Raw genomic sequence first — 14350 nt, 5'->3', positions numbered from 1 at the left:
CAGGCCGCTCCGTCCAGCCGGGCGCAAGCTCCTCCCGGCGGGCGTGCGGGCGGGCGCCCCCCGACAGCCGCACACAAAGCCCGTTCGGCGAGCTCGGCGCTCGGCTCCTCACGCCTGTGCGGCCGCGCGCCGCCGGGCGGCCCCGGGTTGGGCGTCGGGCCGCGGCAGGCCCGGGGCGTCGAGCGCCGCGCGCATCGAACCGGCGCGGGAGGGGGAGGGGAGCGGGGGAGCGGGGGAGGAGGGGGAGGGGGCCGGCGGGGGAGGAGGAAGAGGCCTCGCGCCGAGGAGGGAGCAATTGAATTTCAAACACAAACAACCGCACGAGCGCGCAGCACCGCGCCGCTGCATCCGCGCCCGCCCCGTCCGAGCGGCGCGGGCGCACAGCCGTGGCCGCGCCGGAGCTGGGGCCGGGGGCCGCCATCGAGGCGGGGGCCGCGCGAGGGCCGGAGCGCAGCGGCGCCGCCACCGCCGCGCGCGCAAACTTGGGCTCACGCTCGCCGGCGCGGCGCGGAGCCCGGGGCGCCCGGAGCCCCGCCATGTCGCGCTCCAACCGGCAGAAGGAGTACAAGTGCGGGGACCTGGTGTTCGCCAAGATGAAGGGCTACCCGCACTGGCCGGCCCGGGTGAGCAGCGCGGCCCGCCGCCCCGGCCCCGGGCTGGGTTGCGTAACACCCGAGAGGACGCGGGCGCCCCGCGCGGAGGGGCGCGGGCGGGGGGCGGCCGAGTCCCCGACTCGCTGCGAGCGCCTCCGCGCCCCCCCCCGCCGGTTACATAATGGTGGGGGCGGGGGAGCGCGGCGTCAGCGCGGGGGCCCCCCGAGCGCGGCGGCGTGGGGCGCGCGGCCTGGGCTGGGGCCGTCGGGAACCCCTCCCGGGCGCCCGGGGACCCCCTTAGAGACCCCCGGTGTCGTCTCTAATCGGTGCCCCGGGTCAGACCCTTCTCGGACCGGAAGGTAGCAGGAGGGTCCCAGCCCGGTGAGGGATATGTGGAGGCGGAGTTCGCATCTGGAAAACTTTGGTTTGGGGCGGCGGTGAGAGGTCTGAAGTTGGGAGGGTCGAGGAATGAATGTTTGGGGGCGGCGTAAGACGGGAATCTACCTGCTCGGAAATTATCCGCCAGAACCCTTCGCAGCCCCACAAATATATTCTTCTATACGCTGGTAATTCAGAAGGGGGGGGCTGAGGGTGGCAGGGCCCCGGGAGGCCGGGAAGTGCCGTCCAGGCTGCCTCATCCTGAAGGTGGGGGGAGCCCCAGCTGCTCCCCCCCAGATAGGATCCTCCCGCCACAACGGCCCAGTCTGCCATGTGGTTGAGTTAGCCCGCCAATATGAGGGCCTGCCCCCCCTCCCCAGCACCTGGCCAGGTGGGAGGGTGGGGCCCAAAAGCCCAACCTGGTGTGTTCATCATGTTTCCCCTAAGGACTAGGTCGGCTCGAGTAAGGAGGGAGGGCGGAGGGAGGTTGCTGGAAGAGGTCGGGGGTGTCACGCGGGGGGGGGGGCAGGGCAGTACCTCTGGCAACTTACTTCAAAGTTGGTCTGGAGAGGCCTTTGGAATTGGGTGCGGGTCTGACTCTGTCCCCTAGAGGTAGGACTCAGGAGAACCAAATAGGGCAGAGAGTAGAGGGTGGAGGGGGTTTTCCAGGCGAGGGGACCAAGTGCAGAATTGCCTTTAGGTTGCTCTCCACGTGAGTCTGTGTCTTTATCTGCCACAGACCCTGCTCTGGGCCTGCGAAGTTGCCCCAGGGTCCACTTAGGCCGTTCCTCACTCTGTACCCTCTCCTGAGGAGTGTGCTTCATCCCATATCCTTTGAGCTCCTTGTTCCCTGACAGTTCTAGATGTCCAGCCTCTGAGTGGGAATGCAGTACAGGGAGAAGTGGGGCTCTCCCAGCTTCTAGGGCCTCCTAAGAGCCTGGGCCCGGTGTGTGTGGGGGGCGGTTGGAAGCAGCCGGGGGGGGGGGGGGGGGAACCAGCCACCCGGCCTGGTGCGTGCCTGGTGTATGTGGTGTGTGAACACTCGTGTACTTTACCCTGCACCTTTGATCCATCTGGCTTCTTGGCCCGGACGACAAGGCCCTGTTGGGCAGGGCAAGAACTGAACCCAGGTCTCTACTGCTCCTACCTGCTGGGGGTGGGACAAAGTTCGGAGGCTGGCCCAGGCCCCAGGGAATGGCAGCTGGAATGTGGGTTGCAGGGAAGCCTTTCCGCATCAGGGAAGAGGGAGGGGGACACAGATGGGCCCACGCCGGCCCCTGGCCCCAGTGAGGTAGAGCTTCAGGGTGAGGCAGCACCTGGGACTGGGGAATCCCTTCCTGTCTTGTCTTCACCCTGGACCTCCAGCACAGAAGGTGGGGACAGGGAGGCAGTGTCTTTGCAGTGTCTTCCTTTTGAGGCCTGGACCTTTGAGATAAAAGTTAGGCTTGGGGAGGGGAGGTCAGATTGGATCGCAAGGAGGCACCACCCTTTGCCTGTCCTCCGGCTTTTGTGACGTCTGGGGGATGGTACACCCAAGGCTCTTAGCTCCCAGATGGGTCCCCCTTGCATGCCAAAAGCACAGACAGATCCCAGCGTCCCATGGTGAATGTTGGGATGCTGCCTTAGCCCCTAGAGTGGCAGAGTCTGAAGGGGCCTGGCCCCTCCTGAGAGGGAGGAGGCTTGGGGGTTCTCATGGATGGCCCCACTTCATCTAGTAGAATCCTGAGCCATGGTGAAGGCCCCTGCTTCTGGGGAGGGTGGCTGACTGCGGGTGAGGCTGGAACAGCTCAGTGCCTGGAGAGGCCCAGCCAGAGGGGCCACGTGGTCGGCAAGACCTGCCTGGAGTGTAGGGTGACTCCATCTTAACCTTCTCCTTTCCCTCTTTCTCTTGCTTGACTTCTTGGGGGATCTCCAAGCACTTAACAGTTAACCTCCAAGACTCAGGGATTTTTCCCTCCCAGGTTCCTTCCTCGTCTCTCTGCTTCCTGTTTCACAATCCCAGAAAACCTGAGCAGCCAGAGGGCCTCACCCAGCTTTCCTCCCCCTTCCCCCCCTCCCCCACGGCCAGGCACCACCTTCTCTTTTCTGAGTCTTGGGCTTGCCACACTTTCCCGGCCACAACTGTCTCCTGCCCCAGATTTTCCGGTTCCTGGGTCAGGTCGGGCCTGGCCCTGGGTGTGGTGGTCAGAACCCTGGCTGGCACTCCAAGCGGGTTTAGCCTTCCCTGCTGCCTTCCTTCATGTGGGCCAGTGGCCCTGGGCTCGGCCTTGGTCTGAGGCTGGTGTTCAGTCGGTGTTCAGTCCTCTCCCGCCTTCCTCACCTGGGAGCTTCAGTTCCGTCGTCAGACCCTGGGGTGGCCCTGGGCTCAGGGAGGACGGCGATTCACGTGCTTGGCTCTGCGTGATGGAGCCAGGCAAATGCAGAGGGCCGGGCCGGGTGGAGGGGCCCCGGCCTGGGAGAATTGACCTTCTGGCTTTGTGGAGTGGCTGAGAATTGGCAGAGCCCCCTCCCCTGTTGGCCAGTGGTTGGGGGGGGTGTGCGGTGGGGTCCCTAGTCCTCCTCCCGCCCCACCCTGACCCACTTAGCTTTGACTCACTTGTTCTGAGTCACAGCCTGGATGTAAAGGCACCGCCTGGGAGACATGTGTCTGTATTGGGGGTACAGGCCTCCCCTGAGACCTCACGTCCTCTATGTGGAGGAAGAACCGCCCTTTGCTTCGAAACGCAGAAAGGACGTTTCCTTTGTAGCTTGAAGGAAGGGCTTTTTCCCCTTTTGAGGTGAGGGCCTGGGACTTGCATTAAGTGAAAGGAGCACCCCTCTCCTGGCACCTCCCCCCAGGTACCTCCAGTCAAGGGGAGGCAGGGGGCGGGTGACCCTTTTGGGGTAGATGCCCATCTGCCCGGGCCCCTGGCTTCCCTCTTTCCTCCAGACCCACCCTTTATTTGGCGAGAAGTCAGCAGGGCGGGTATATCTGGCGTGTCTTTCTATTTTTAATTCCCATCCATTCTTTTGTTTCTCCTCCGCCCCTGAGGCTGGGCAGCTGGTGGCCTCCTGGGTCCCCTGTCACATCGTTCAGCTGCCTCTGGGTTTGCTGTCCATGGTTTCCCATGGCCCTGTGGTTGGGAGCAGCCCTGCTGGGGCTGTGCTCCTGGAGAGAACTTCCTGGCCGCTGGTCTCTGACCCTTCACTCACCCCACCCCCTTCCTGAGCCTCAGTTTCTTCCTTTCAGCCCATGAGCCTATTAACGCCCTGGCTCAGGTATGGGTGCCAGGAATGCAGAGCTCAGGGTTCCCTGCTGTGCTCCCAGCCCTGCCCCTTGTTTCTGGGGCTGAGATCCATGGAGAAGAGGCCTAGGCCTTCTGCTATTGTACCCAGCCTGTCTCCTGGGACCTCTAAGCCCTGGAGGTTCGCATTTTGCTTTTTCCTTGACCCCCTCTGAGAGGAGGGTGGGGAGCTAGCTGGTCACCAGACCCAGGTGTCCGGGCCGAGGACTGACTCCTCCGCCTGCACCCCAAGTCTGGCTTCCTGAGGAAGGCCTGGGCCCTCCAGCCCTGGCTGTGGTTTCTAGCACAGCCTGGGACCCAGGTGCCAGACGCCAGGCTGGGGGTGGGGTGGGGTGTGTTTAGTGTCCCCTCCTCCCCAATCCAGAGAGAGGGCTTGGGGGGAGGGGTGGTCACATTCCTGATTGCTGAGTGGCCCCGGGGGCGGGGTGGGTTGTCATGGCGATGGGGATCCTGTTTGTGGGGGGGAACTGCATGCCTTTCCACCCCCTGCTCTCACACCCCAACCTCCTGGTCATGGGGAGGGCCCAGTTGGTGTTGGGCCTTCCTGGGGGGAGGGGCCGGACCTCTGTCCCAGAGGCCACAGGGCAAGGGGGGAGGGGCCCAGGAACCTGAAGACTCCATGCCTGGAGCAAGATGCCCCTCAGATTCTTGCCCAGGGCTCCACCCCCTCTTCTGGGTGGGTCTCAGTGGGTTTGCAACCACCCAGCCTCTCCGTCTCCCCAGGTCCCCAGGTCAGGTGCTGCGTCCCAGTCTCTGTGTTAGTCAGTGCCTTACTCTGGCTTGTCTCTGTCCTATCTGCGCCTGGGGCCCCGGGCAACATGGCCACCTGGCCTGTGTCCGGCGGGAAGCCGGGCTGCTGGGCTGCTGCAAGTGTTGCTGGGAGTTGTAGTCCCCCCCGCCCCCAGCTCAGCTGGGCCTGGGTTTCCAGGACCTGGGCTTCCAGGACCTGGGCTTCCAGGACCTGATCTGGGGAGGCTGCTGGGGTCACTGCCTGTCCATTTCCCTGACCGCACACCTCTGCACCTTCCCCACCACGGCACTCCTCGTCCCCCAGAACATGGGGGGGCAGGGGGGTCAAGTCAGGAAACCAACTCAGACCCTCACTAACTTCCCCTGTCATTTGGGGGCCCTGTTTCCTCATCTGTAAAACAAGAGTGCCTGACTACACCCACAGGCTTTCAGAGTGTCCCCCCCCCCCCCCGCCGAGGCCTTTGGCGTTGCTTCGGAGAGGGGTGTCGGATAGGCAGCCCTTTGGCCTTCCCTGTCCACCGGAGCAGTCTGCCTTTACCTGTCTCTTAGCTTCCTTCAGCAGATCTTTCTTGTGAGCCTACTGTATGCTAGGCCCCGAACGGGGTGGGGGGGTGGGTACAGACAGACCTGCTCTCAGATCTCGGGGCAGGTGTAAGCCAGAGCCCACACAGGCAGCGTTCAGATGCTCACGCGGGTGACTGTAACACGGGTGCTCTGAAGGAGAGGGGCTGAGCCTTCTGTGGGGGGCCGGCTGGGCTGGGGTGGGAAGGCTCACCGGGACCGAATGAGTGTGGGAGACCAGAGGCCAGTGTGGCTGGAGCGGGGAGGAGAAGGGCAGCATACGGCTGAGGAGGAGAGCTGGTGCCCGTGGGCTGGGTTACTGGCCAGGCTGTAGCCATTTAATCCTTCCCCCCCCTACGACTTAAGTACCATGGCACTCTCCATTTTACAGATGGGGTAACAGGTTAAGGACAGTTGAGCAAGTTGCCTCAGGTCATCCAGGTATATTGGTGGCAGTGTGGGGATTCAGGCCTTGATGCTCCGGAGGAGGTGATCAGGTGGGCACTCTAGTGAGCGGAACCTGGAAGGTTTTGAGCAGAGGGAGAAGTGCTCAAGGCAGCACTTGGAAGGCCCCCCCCGGCTGCCGTGGGGGTGGTAGCTTGTAGGCGGGCTGTAGTCCAGTGAGCCCAAGGGGACAGGTGACCCTGGTTGGGCTGGGGTAACGGGCCCGCAGAACAAGTGCCGTCCCGCCCATCGTGGAGAGGGGCCGACTCCAGGTTTCTGCTGGGCTTAATGTCTGACTTTGAACAAAGTTCCGCTGCTAAGAAGGGTTTAAACACCACCTGGGGTATCTCCCGGGTCCCCCTCAGTCTGGTTTTACACGAATGTGTCTTGGAGGCCGGCCTTGGCCCCAGATTCGTGACCTCAGGACTCCACTTACTCGCTTCCCTCATCTTGCTCCCAGATTGACGAGATGCCTGAGGCCGCCGTGAAATCCACAGCCAACAAGTACCAAGTCTTTTTTTTCGGGACCCATGAGACGTGAGTGAGGGGCTGTAGGTGGGGCAGGCCAGAGGCCGTGCTGGTGCCCCTTCCCCTGGGGCTTCGAAGCTCAGGCAGCGAGGGCTCCAGAGCACAGTCTCCCATCTCTCCCCAGGGCATTCCTGGGCCCCAAAGACCTCTTCCCATACGAGGAGTCCAAGGAGAAGTTCGGCAAGCCCAACAAGAGGAAAGGCTTCAGCGAGGGGCTGTGGGAGATCGAGAACAACCCCACCGTCAAGGCCTCGGGCTACCAGGTGAGCAGCTGTCCACCCCAGAGACCCCCCTGGGAAGCAGGTGTGGCCACTGTCTCCGGGGCCCACAGGGCTGGGGATGCTTAGCCTTCAGGAATGGGGCTGGGAGACCAGGGTTTTCAGGGCAGGAGCTCCTGGGGTGGGGGTGGGGGGCCCTGCAGGAGGGGCTGGGGTCGCAGGGGGTGGTGTGTGGTGCGGGGGCAAGGAGAGGACAGAGGCGGTAAGTGGGGACAGCCCTTTATGGGGCCTAGTGTGAGTGTAGGACTTGGCCTTAACTCTTTCCACAAAGGCTTCCAGGAGGAGGTGCTCGTGAGCCGGGCAGGATGAGGCGGGAGGGTGGGGGGCGGGGGTCGGCGGGGAAAGGGTCCCAGCTCCCTTCGGGAGAAGTTGACCCGAGGTTTTGCCTCCTGCTCCAGCCCTCCCCCCTCCTGCACAGAGCCCTGCCTGCCCGGCCAGTGGGTTTAGCCCGGGGCTAATCCGCCAGAGGTGGGTCTCAAATCACTCGTGAGACTGGGCACCTGGGGGGTGGGCGGGGGCGAGGTGGGAGAAGGAAGGAGTGAGTGGCCGCGGGTGGGTCTGGGGAGGGGCCCCGCAGGCCGCGCTGGTGCCACTCAGCCTCTGCTGTCTCTGCGCGCAGTCCACCCCGAAGAAGAGCTCGGTGGACGAGCCCGAGCCCGAGCCCGAAGCCACAGAGGGGGATGGCGACAGGAAGGGGAGCGCCGAGGGCAGCAGTGACGAGGAAGGGAAGCTGGTCATCGACGAGCCGGCCAAGGAGAAGAACGAGAAGGGGGCACTGAAGAGGAGAGCCGGGGACGTGCTGGAGGTAGCTGAGCGCCACCTGGGGCCGCGGGGCAGGGCGGCGGGTGGGGGCAGCTGCTCCTTCTTCACTGACGTCTCGATCTGGGGGAGACCAGCTCCTAGTCTGGGGTCCCTAGGGACGCTTCAGCTGTCAGAGGGCCGGGGAAGTGGACTATGGGTGTGCCCAGGAAGGAGCCCCTCTGAAAGTGGGGGGTGGGGGGGACTGCTAGGTGGCTGGTGTCCTCCCTCTCCAGCCTCAGCTGGCCTCGTCTCTGTCAATCCTACGTAGGACTCCCCTAAGCGCCCCAAGGAGGCAGAAGACCCCGAAGGGGAGGAGAAGGAGGTAGCCCCCTTGGAGGGCGAGAGGCCCCTCCCCGTGGAGGTGGAGAAGAACAGCACCCCCTCTGAGCCCAGCTCTGGCCGGGGTCCTCCTCAGGAGGAGGAGGAGGAGGAGGAGGAGGAGGAGGAGGAGGAGGAGGTGGAGGAGGAAGAGGCTGCCAAGGAAGATGCTGAGGCCCCAGGCATCAGAGATCATGAGAGGTGAGGGAGCCCCCTGCCCTGAGGCAGCTGGGGGGGGGGGCCCAGCCAGCTGTGGAGAGGAGGAGGAGGAGGTGGGCCTGCCGCAGAGGCGGGGTGGGCTCTCCCAGGAGACTGGCACTGGCTGGGGTGTGGCCAGCGCAAGGCCGCGCCCATAACCCCGTCTCCCCTCCAACCCTCCCCCGCAGCCTGTAGCCACCAATGTTTCAAGAGGAGCCCCCGCCCCGTTCCTGCTGCTGTCTGGGTGCTACTGGGGAAACTGGCCATGGCCTGCAAACTGGGAACCCCTCCCCCCCTCCCCCCTGCTGTCCGCTTCCATTGATTCTCCCCACTCCAAGCCCAGCCCCTGGAGATGAACCTGGCCCTCACCTCCATGTTCCCAACACCCCTGTGATCCGAGTCAGGGCTCTGTCTTCTGCTTCATGGGCTGAGATGAGACCATTGTGTCCCTCCCTGCCTGGAGCTGTTTCTGAGGGATCTGCTGGGGCCTGGACTGGCTGTTTCCACCTCCTGACACCTCCTCCGTCCCCCCCCCCCCCCCAGCATCCTGGACTTCTGGGTTAGCTGGGATCAGAGGTAGGAGTGGAAAGGATGGAGAATAAACAGCAGGGTGGGCTTCTGGGCCTCGGAGGGGCAATCTTCAAATTGGGGAGGGGGGGTGGGCAGGAGGATGGCATCTTGCACTGATGTCCCTTCCTCCCATACCTATTACCCCAGCTGCCTAGATTCAGGGAAAGTGGGACGGCTTGTGGGGGAGGTGCTCCCTTCCATGAATCCTTGATGATTAACAGCACCCTTCTTCTTTTGCTGACCCCAGGAGTTCTGGGAGTTGTCGTTGATCATCAAAAGACCGGGGCCTCCCGAGATCGGAAGGGTTGGCTTCACCCAGCTAGGGTGGGAGCGTTGAGTATCTGTCTGCCCTTGATCTCTGCCCTGGGGAGACCCCTAGCTGCCCTTTCCCCACGTGCTCAAGGCCAGCCTACAGTCACATATGTCACCCAGACGTTAAGGAAAAGACACATTTTTTAGGAAATGTTTTTAATAAAAGAAAATTACAAAAAAAAAAATTTTGAAGACCCCTATCCCTTTGTGTGCCCTCCTCCCCCTCACTCCTTCCCCACTGTGGCCCCCATTTCTGAGGTGCACTGGGAGGCTCCCCTTCTATTTGGGGTTTGATGACTTTTCTTTTTGTAGCGCTGGGGCTTTGGTGTTCCTTCTCGTGTCATTTCCCATTCACATCCCCCACCTGGTCTCCTCAGTGTCGTCAGCCGACCCGAAACCCACTGAGAGGACAGGGAAAGAAGTGCCCTCGCCCAGCCTCTCGCGCGGTCTCTCTGCCTCTCTCCAGTCTCCTGTCTCCCCCTCGCCCCTCTCCCTTGGGCTCTGATGAAAAATTGCTGACTGTAGCTTTGGTTGTTTAGCTATGAAAACAGTAGACAATTTCAGTTCTAGGAAAATAAAACCCGTTGATTACTAGATTGGATCTTGACTATTTCTTGGGGGGAGGTTGTTGAACTGGAGGGGTGGGACGGGGAACCGAATGCAGTGGCCCCCTCTCGGATGGAGGTGGGTGGTGCCAGCCTCTCTGCTCTGGCAAAGTTGGCACGAACTGCACCCCTCAGTCCACTCCTGCCAGCCGCTGGGGAACACAGCTCACCCCACGGTCACCCGGGAGGCCTCAGAGCGGAGGCTTGCTCCAGAAGGCGGGGAGCGATGCTGCTGCCACGGGTCAGAGCTAGGGGTGCCCCCCACCCGTAAGTGGTGGGGAAGGGCCGGGAGGCTGGCAGCGTGGGCTGCTCCCACGACCCCGAGTTGCGTGGAGGGGCCGGAGCAGGTCATCTCCCGTGCCTCCCGTGCCTCCCCTCCCAGAGCTGACATTTTGTGACAAGCTCATCAACTTGCCTTGGAAGGGCCCACGTTTCACCCCTTCCTGCGGAAGCCCTAGGGCAGTTTCTTAATCTGCCCTGGCCCCCTACTGCAGACTGGGGCGCGCGGGGAAAGGACTCGCCGCAGCCCAGCCTGGAAACGGAGGCCCTCTGCTCCGAAGAGGAAGCCGCAACCCCTATAAAATGGAGCCCTCCTCTCTGGAAACTACAATTCCCAGCGGCCCCCACGCAGAGCGCGCGAGGGAACGTGCCGGGCGCTGAAGCCTATCCCGCCATGCCTTCAACTCCCAACGTGCCTCTCGGTGTTCTTACGCTTCCTGATTACCTACCCGACCAAATTTCCTGTTTCCAGCTGGCTTCGTAGCGGCGGACTACAACTCCCAGCTTGCAGAGCGAGGTTGGTTTGAGCGTCCCCTCTGCATTTGGACTACATTTCCCAGAAAGCCGAGGGACCGGGGGGAGGGGGGGGACAGCGTGCTCAGGGCGCCGGTGCGGGCGGCGCGGCTACGCGGCGGGAAGCGGAGGTGAGCGTGCGGTACCCAGGTGGTGGTGACCTCGCTGGGCTCGCCCGGGAGCCGGGGTCGGGAAGGGCTTTCGTTTGCCCCGGCCGTGGCTCAGTCGGCTGCTTGGAGCGTGTGGGTGCTGAAGACTGCTGGAGCCCGCCGCGCAAGCACCCCGAGGACAGCCCCTCCAGGGTGTGCAGGAGAGGAGGGCAGCGTCCAGGGGGCTGGCTTCTGGGGTCTCCTCCCGGAGCTGCAAACCGAGAGTGGCTGAGGCCGGGACCTCTCGCAGCGATCCGGCGGGTTTCCTCATCTGCGGAACCGACCCTGTGGTTCTCGCACCTGTCAGCTTCCTTCCCAGGGCGGCGGCGGCGGTGAGGTTCCCCGCGTTCGGTCTGTCAATGGAGCTGTGCTCCCAAGCGTGTGTTGGATCTGCATGGGAACAGTGAGGCCGACGTTAATTGAGGAGAGCGTTAGGCGTTGTCTTTTTCATATTGAGAAGTATAAAGAAAAATGACTGACGGTTCAGATAAACCAGTTCCAATTTGGTGTTTCTCCCCCCAACGCGCATAGTTGGAAAAGATGGAAAGGAACCGCGCCCCCAAACAGTTACCTCGCCCCAAACAAGCCCTGGGGCTCTTTCCTTCGCATAAATATTTAAGTCTGTGCCAGAATATATGTACTTTTAGTTTGCCTAAACGACATACCATTCACATTATTCTGTACTTTGCTTTGTTAAAACATTGAAAGTAAAACTGTAAAGTCTTTTTTTTTTTTAAATAGATCTATCAGCACATTATTCGTTTTTTTTCTTTAAGATTTTATTTATTTATTTGACAGAGAGAGATACAGCAAGAGAGGGAACACAAGCAGGGGGAGTGGGAGAGGGAGAAGCAGGCCTCCCGCCGAGCAGGGAGCCCGATGCGGGGCTCGATCCCAGGACCCTGGGATCACGACCTGAGCCGAAGGCAGACGCTTAACGACTTGAGCCACCCAGGCGCCCCAAGAGTGCACTTTATTTGTATTTTGAAGTTAGACTCCATTCTTAGCTATAAAATATGATTAACGATCCCTGCTCCATCCTTTCCCCCTCCCCCCTTTTTAAAAAAGATTTATGTGTTTATTAGATCGAGAATGTGCACCGAGGGAGAAAAAGAGAAAATCCCTCCCCGCTGATTGTGGAGTCAAATGCAGGGCTCGGTCTTATAGCCCTGAGACCATGACCTGAACCAAAATCAAAGAGTCAGACGCTTCACTGACTAACTGCCACCCAGGTGCCCCCTCCATCCCTTTCCTTTAGTGCATGCTGCAAGAAAGCCGCGTGGCGCCTGGCAGGTAGCAAGTGCTCGATAAGTGGAAGCGCATGACGATTTTTGCCTCAGTTCTCTCATCATCAGCCCACTGACTTAGTCCATCATCCAAAATTGGGAGGCTTCCAGTACATACTTAGTTGGGAAATCCAGGACTCCATAATCCTAGTCTGGCTCTGGGGCCTTTTCCTTTAGAAAAGAAGCTGTCTTAGGGAGGAGAAGTGCTTATTTCCCGAATGAGTTTAGGAATTGGAAGTGGTATAGGGACATTTTAATTCCATTTTTTCCCTATGTTTTGCCTTGTAACTGCCTGCCCCTTGGCCTTGTGCCACTGGTTTGTTCCCCTTACCTGTGTGTTTCCTATGCTGCTGTTTGTGCGAGTATCTAATAACTGTTACTGAGTATCTACTGTGTGCCAAGCCCTGCTTGGATCTGCTGGACTCAGGGGTAAACTAGATGGCATGGTCCCTGGCCTGGGGGAACTTTTTGGACTTTGAGGTCAGATACATGTGGGTTTGAACTTCAGTTCTCACATAGTAGCTTTATGACCATGGGCAAGTCACTGAACCTCAGTTAAAGTCCTTCTTCATCTGTAAAGTGGAGATAACATTTTGTAGGGATTCAATGCGATGCATCTAGCAATGGACTGAGTATAAAAAAATATTCCTTCTTTGCCCACTTGTTTCTGTCTACTCTGTTTTCGTTTTTTAATTTTTTATTTTTTTAACAATAGGCTCCACACCCACTGCGGGGCTTGAACTCAGGACCCTGAGATTAAGAGTCACATGCTCTCCTGACTGAGCCAGCCAGGAGCCCCTCTATCCATCTACTTCAGAGCTGACCAGGAAGGTTTCTGGATCTTCCCTGGCCAGGGGATTTCTCCCGGCCTCCAGCCATGCGTCTCTCTGCCCTGCTGGCCTTGGCTTCCAAGGTCACTCTGCCCCGAGACTACCGCTATGGGATGAGCCGCCCAGGCTCTCTTGCAGACAGGAGGAAGAACCCTCCAGGGACCAGGCGGCGCCGGGTGGCTGTGGAGCCCATCTCTGATGAAGAATGGCATCTGTTCTGTGGGGACACGGTGAGAGCCTCGGGTGGGATGGAGTGGCGGGGGGCTCCCGGGCAAGGATCCCCCACTCCTTGACCCACATGTCTTCCTGCAGGTGGAGGTTCTCAAAGGCAAGGATGCTGGGAAGCAAGGCAAAGTAGTTCAAGTCATCCGGCAGCGCAACTGGGTGGTCCTGGAGGGACTGAATACAGTGAGTGGAGAGAGTTGGGGCTTCTCAGGAAGCTGTCCCGTCACTCTGCAGAGAGCAGCCTGGGGAGGGAGGAGACAAGCTGCAGGGGCAGTGATGCAGCTGACGGCTCTGCTGTCCCCTGGGGCTGAACGCGACCACCTTTCTTTTGGACAGCACTACCGCTATGTTGGCAAGACCGAGGAGTACCGGGGAACCATGATCCCTAGCGAAGCGCCCTTGCTCCACAACCAGGTCAAACTTGTGGACCCTGTGGACAGGCAAGCACATGGGGCCCCGGTCAGAGGGTTTCCCACCCTGCGCATCTGCGTAGGTGCTGAGCACATTTATACAAAAGGAACGGTGGGTTGCAGTCTTTGGAAGTTGAAAGGGGCCGTTCATCTGATGGACACGATGTACAGATGGAACGGCGACAGGGTGGTGACTTTAATGTTTTCAGCCATTGACTTTTGGGTGGAACGCAGCAGGAAGGCCTGCTTCCCATGCTGGGTTTCTCTCTTCCATCCACTAGGAAACCCACTGAGGTGGAATGGAGATTCACGGAGGCAGGAGAGCGGGTACGTGTCTCCTCAAGATCAGGAAGAATTATCCCCAAACCTGATTTTCCCAGAGCTGATGGCATCGTCCCTGAAACATGGACCGGTGAGACAGGCTGAGGGGCAGGAAGGTGGGCTGGGGGTGGTAGGAGTGGGAGTGAGGGGTGTTGAGAAGCCCTCCCACCCGTCTTTCCTCCGGCTCAACAGATGGTCCCAAAGACACCTCGGTGGAAGATGCTCTAGAAAGAACCTATGTGCCCTGTTTAAAGACACTGGAGGAAGAGGTGATGGAGGCCATGGGGATCCAGGAGACTCGGAGACACAAGAAGGTCTACTGGTATTGAACCTGGGGGCGTAGCCTCTCCCCTCGTCTTCACCTTGAAGGCCAGGGCTGCCTCTTCTCCAGACCCCAATAAAGAGCCACGAGTCTTCCCCTGCGTGCAACTGTTGTCTTCCGGTAGATGGGCATGCCTGACCCCGGCGCACCGTTTCTGGGACTGAAGGAAGGGGCATCTGCACTCACGTAGTGACAGAGCCTGGATGGAAGTTCGCCAGCCTTCCCCGGGGCAGGGCCTGCAGGTGCTGGGAGGGAGACCCGTGAGTAATGGGGTGTTACCCGCTAGGGAGGGTGGTAGGGGTGGGGGGTGTGCGGCCCAGCTGTGGCATCTCTGCAGCATCTTAGTAGGGAGGCTGCACATCCATCCTTCTCTATACTGACTGGTAATGGCAGGG

General features: G+C 60.6%; 2 protein-coding genes across 6 annotated transcripts; both read left to right on the top strand.

Annotated features, from left to right (window-relative positions):
• Positions 1-278: 278 nt before the first annotated feature.
• HDGF (heparin binding growth factor) lies at positions 279-9611 on the top strand. 4 transcript variants are annotated; one of them, XM_027613977.2, is made up of 6 exons: positions 279-623; positions 6471-6547; positions 6663-6801; positions 7436-7621; positions 7886-8136; positions 8322-9611. In XM_027613977.2, exons 1-6 carry the CDS (start codon positions 537-539, stop codon positions 8326-8328), a joined length of 747 nt encoding a protein of 248 aa, XP_027469778.2. In that variant the 5' UTR covers positions 279-536; the 3' UTR covers positions 8329-9611. The 4 variants fall into 4 exon arrangements, with proteins under 4 accessions (XP_027469778.2, XP_027469780.2, XP_027469781.2 ...); XM_027613979.2 differs by lacking the exon at positions 279-623 and adding an exon at positions 818-952; XM_027613980.2 differs by lacking the exon at positions 279-623 and adding an exon at positions 861-974.
• Positions 9612-10498: 887 nt separating this feature from the next.
• Positions 10499-14055, top strand: MRPL24 (mitochondrial ribosomal protein L24). Of its 2 annotated transcripts, none has more exons than XM_027610616.1 (6): positions 10499-10543; positions 12563-12907; positions 12990-13085; positions 13239-13342; positions 13594-13724; positions 13826-14055. In XM_027610616.1, the coding sequence occupies exons 2-6, from the start codon at positions 12725-12727 to the stop codon at positions 13960-13962; spliced, it is 651 nt and encodes a 216-aa protein (XP_027466417.1). In that variant the 5' UTR covers positions 10499-10543; positions 12563-12724; the 3' UTR covers positions 13963-14055. The 2 variants fall into 2 exon arrangements, with proteins under 2 accessions (XP_027466417.1, XP_027466418.1); XM_027610617.2 differs by having other exon boundaries at positions 10518-10893.
• Positions 14056-14350: the final 295 nt, after the last annotated feature.

Source organism: Zalophus californianus, chromosome 10, assembly GCF_009762305.2.
Source record: "Zalophus californianus isolate mZalCal1 chromosome 10, mZalCal1.pri.v2, whole genome shotgun sequence".
NCBI classification, from domain to species: domain Eukaryota; kingdom Metazoa; phylum Chordata; class Mammalia; order Carnivora; family Otariidae; genus Zalophus; species Zalophus californianus.
Note: the sequence above shows the minus strand (reverse complement) of the source record. Positions and strands in the feature narration are given on the sequence as shown.